Genomic DNA, 3,955 nt, shown 5'->3' on the forward strand with positions numbered 1-3,955 from the left:
GGCTTAATCCAGAAGTTCATTAAACTCTAAAAGTTTAGAATGGTAAGTGCTCAATTCCTACTTTTTCTTGTGGTGTTGTTCATTATTTTTTTGGTTCATGCCTAAAATGAGTTAGAGAAAACGAATGGATAACTTTGATAAAAACACATATATTGTGAATGGGGTCCACTGACCTTGACACTAGATGAATGGTGTTGGGTTCACAAGTCAAATTGCGTCGGTTAAAACATATACATCAGCTTTTAAAGCACAGACGATTGGGGAGGTGGGTATTAAAGGCGTCACTACCTGTCTACACGGCTCTCTTGCCGTGTAGACGTGTAATACGTTTTCCGAGAAAAAAATCAGCTGATATTTTAGGTGATTGAAAAGTTTATTTATTTATTTAAAATTTTCATGGCTGAAAATGCACAGTACGACCTTCCCGACCAGCAGCCTTTATGTGATCAGTCGCTCTTCAGTTTTCTTTTCTAATTTGTCTACCTTACCGTAGGCCTTACTTTAGATGGGTCAAATCCTAAGATTCATGCCGGTTGGACAATCCTAACCATAGAATTGAAGAAAATTTTGACATTTTTTAAAAATAATTTATATTAATTTCTTTCCCGAAAGTCTTCAAATGAACGGTTAGGATCACGGTGTGATATTTTTGAGTCATGTCCTCTATCCAAGGTATAGCATCCCTGAAGAATGGTTAAGAACCTACACACATTCGCATGTCTGTTCACAAAAGGTGAAAGGTGGCAAACCACGTGATCAAACCCACGAAAAACAAACACAAATTAGACCTAATACCATCATGTCCAATTTCTATTAAAAGAACGAAATGGTCATGTGAAATGAATGGTTATGACATGTACATATATGATCAGTCATGTAGGGCTTGGCAAGCACCTTGGAGATAGAGCTCCCACCCTCTCTAGATTCAACGTAAGGGCCTTCCTTGTATACAATTTCTTTACGTTAGATCCTTGCTCATGCAATAATCTCACTATACTCCTCTTTGCATTTGACCTAAATGGGCAATCGGAACCCATGAACCCATCTACTAAGTGTAGGTACGCCTCCATGTCATGGCAACATGCCATGTCAGCATCCGGCTTCAGGTAAGGTGAACTCCTGCTGTCTACTCTCAGCTCGGTTCCCACGTGCGAGTACGCCCAAGGCATGTCGTCCATCATGTCGAGCATGCCGGCTACATTCCCGGCGCCAGCTCGGAGCTTCTGGTCGAGTTGTTCACTAGCGAACACGCCCGGGACCCTTGTGATGACATCCTGAGCGTTGACGATGCGCAGTACCTTTACCCCGTTTTTCTCGACCCGGTCGGCGAACCGTCGGTTTCCAACTCGTGGACCACCGAAGGAGAACACAGCAATTGGTGGCACGTGTGGGGAGCACGTGCTGAGCTCGTCTGCGGCTAGTATGGAGAGGGCTGCACCCAGGCTGTGACCGATCACAGTAATGCTGAGTGGCTCGCCTTTGTATAGGTTTATGAGCCGCTGCACCTCTTCCACTACGGCCTCTGATAAACTCGGCGTTTGGGGCCCACCAGTCTTGTAGAGGCTCCAGAACCCGCATTCTACCTTTGGATTCGTGCCGCTGGAGCCCACATCTGCTGGGATGGGTACAAGGACGTCCCTGACGTTCTCGGCCCACTCAAGACACGTGGATGTCCCACGGAGCGCGATCACGATGTCCCGCCGGCCCATCCTCGCGATCTCCCTCGGATCATCACAGACTGCCACGTATCCGATCCTGCTGGTCCGCTGGGTCATCCATCCCAGATTGGGAGCCACGTCGTCCACCCATTCTGGTAACCCGATGGATGACGTGGCATACAGATCTTTGGTCACCCTGTACGATCTATCCGGCAATTCCACGTGGTGCACTGTAGAGACGCCTTCCGCTGACGTGGCAGGCTCCTCATGGAACGAGCGGTAGGCGGCCTGGACGAACTCTCCATATCTGATAACCTCTCGCCGGAGATTCTCGTCGAGAGGATCGAGCAGGCCAGCCCAGTCATTGCTACCGTGATATTCCTTCCACCGGTCCCCGATATTATTCCTCGGGGAATATTCCGGCGATTTGGACAGTAGTCTCTGTAGATCGTTAAGATTCCGTGGCGACATCTCGTCTGCCCCCTTCCATCCGGGCCATATTCTGGGAAGACTCAGGCCGTCAAGCACACCTCTTGTTCTATTTTCCTGAGGCATCTCAAGGGAATCTTTTGTATGTGGGTCAGACAAAGGCGCTTTCTTCTCAAGTAGTTTTTCCAAGTTAGCAAGATGGTTCCGAGTCGACTCGCTGAGTTTCTCACCGGTAAAAAATTGGTTGAATGCTGGCGCAATTGATAACGAGTTTTTTATCATTTGGGTTGACATACGAGGGGGTTTCGGTCGCGGTTTTAATGATGGTCCGCGACATTTGATAGAACTGGTGCGGCCAAGCGTAAAACCGGGTTGACTCGACGCCGTAAGGGTAGATCCCATCTGCATAGTGATTCGGTGAGTGAGTGAGAAAGAGAGAGAGGGATGACAGTACAGATATGATTCGGTGAGAGAGGTAGGGAGGGAGGGGGAGAGAGAGAGAGATGGATAATAGTGCAGATGTGGATCTGTCAGAGAAGTAGAGAGGGAGAGCGAGAGAGAGAGAGAGAGAAATGGCTGGTAGTGCAGATGGGAGAGTTTGGATGCATATATACGTCGAGAAAGTTCGGGAATTAAAAGAAATGTGACAAAACGGTTACTCGGAGATGCGTAAAGTGCCGCGTTTGGATTGTCGTGATGTGATGAAAGAAGACATTTTTTTTGAGTCATTAAAACGCACGTTCCATGAGCGCACTTTCCGAGTTCGTTTTCCCTATGTCGCGATGGATTCCAGCGTGTGTCGCCGCTCTATGGGGCCCACATTATCAGTTGTTCAATGATCGGAACTGTTCATTTCATGGAACTAGGCTTTTTCTATTTTTAGATAAATTCATGACAAATAAAAGAAGATTGTTCAATGGTTACTTGGTTTTATTCGACTTATAAAATCAAAGTCTAGGATCATCTATGAACTTTGATTTTGACATAGTGGCTTATTTATTGTATTCAATAGAATATGGACGGTTAACATCCTATGAAATATCAGCATATGGGCACAAGTTGGTGTTAGACACATGATGGAATTTTAAGTCACGACGGAGTAAAAACGAACTACCTCGAAGCACGTTCCGTGAGCGCACTTCTCGCCTGTTGGAAATTTGGACGCCCACTTAGAGGAGCTTTCCGTTTGCCGCGCAATAATGTGTTTATGGTTCGTTGCAACACACGTGGTACATGTGATGGTATGGTTGGTTAATCCGGACCTTTTGAATTTTGAGCTTTGGTATTAATGATCCATGGTATATAAATAAACCAATGTAATCGATTTATGCAAATTTGTGAGTGGACCTTCTTATCATGGATCTGGACCGTTAAATATTTTTAAGTTTCTCTCTCCATTTTAATGAAACAAATCGGCAGAAATTATTCAATTTATAGAGTTTCCTTTTACACAGTGGGTATCAAATTAAGGGAAAATTAGATGGACGGTAGAGATTACCAATCGTAGAATCAGTTGTTCCGTAGTATGGAAGTTAATCCTCTCTTGTTCGTTAACAGTAGGGTCCGGGTTCTCTTACACGCTCTCGTTCGGGTCCGGTTCTCTTACACGCGCTATATCTTGAAGTAGTGGTCCTACAGTAAAAATGTGAAAAGCACGGGTTCTTTTTTCCTGGGTCACTAGTATGGCATGCCTCATTTGGACGACACGTACAGATCGTTGGATGATAGGAACCGTCCATCTCTTGGGCGTGGTATGAATGGACCAGTTAATATCTCGATGAGAGGATAATCTTGACCATTGATCTGTGGGTTAGGTGCGAGATATTGAAATTTTGTTCGACCACGCATAGCGATGATGAGGATCATCC

The 3,955-nt window shown here is 45.6% G+C and overlaps 1 protein-coding gene across 1 annotated transcript; it reads right to left on the bottom strand.

Annotated features, from left to right (window-relative positions):
- Positions 1-792: 792 nt before the first annotated feature.
- Positions 793-2,874, bottom strand: LOC131233600 (phospholipase A1-Ibeta2, chloroplastic-like). Its single transcript, XM_058230380.1, has one exon. The coding sequence runs from the start codon at positions 2,814-2,816 to the stop codon at positions 873-875; it is 1,944 nt and encodes a 647-aa protein (XP_058086363.1). The 5' UTR covers positions 2,817-2,874; the 3' UTR covers positions 793-872.
- Positions 2,875-3,955: the final 1,081 nt, after the last annotated feature.

The sequence above is a fragment of the Magnolia sinica genome, chromosome 18 (assembly GCF_029962835.1).
Source record: "Magnolia sinica isolate HGM2019 chromosome 18, MsV1, whole genome shotgun sequence".
NCBI lineage: Eukaryota > Viridiplantae > Streptophyta > Magnoliopsida > Magnoliales > Magnoliaceae > Magnolia > Magnolia sinica.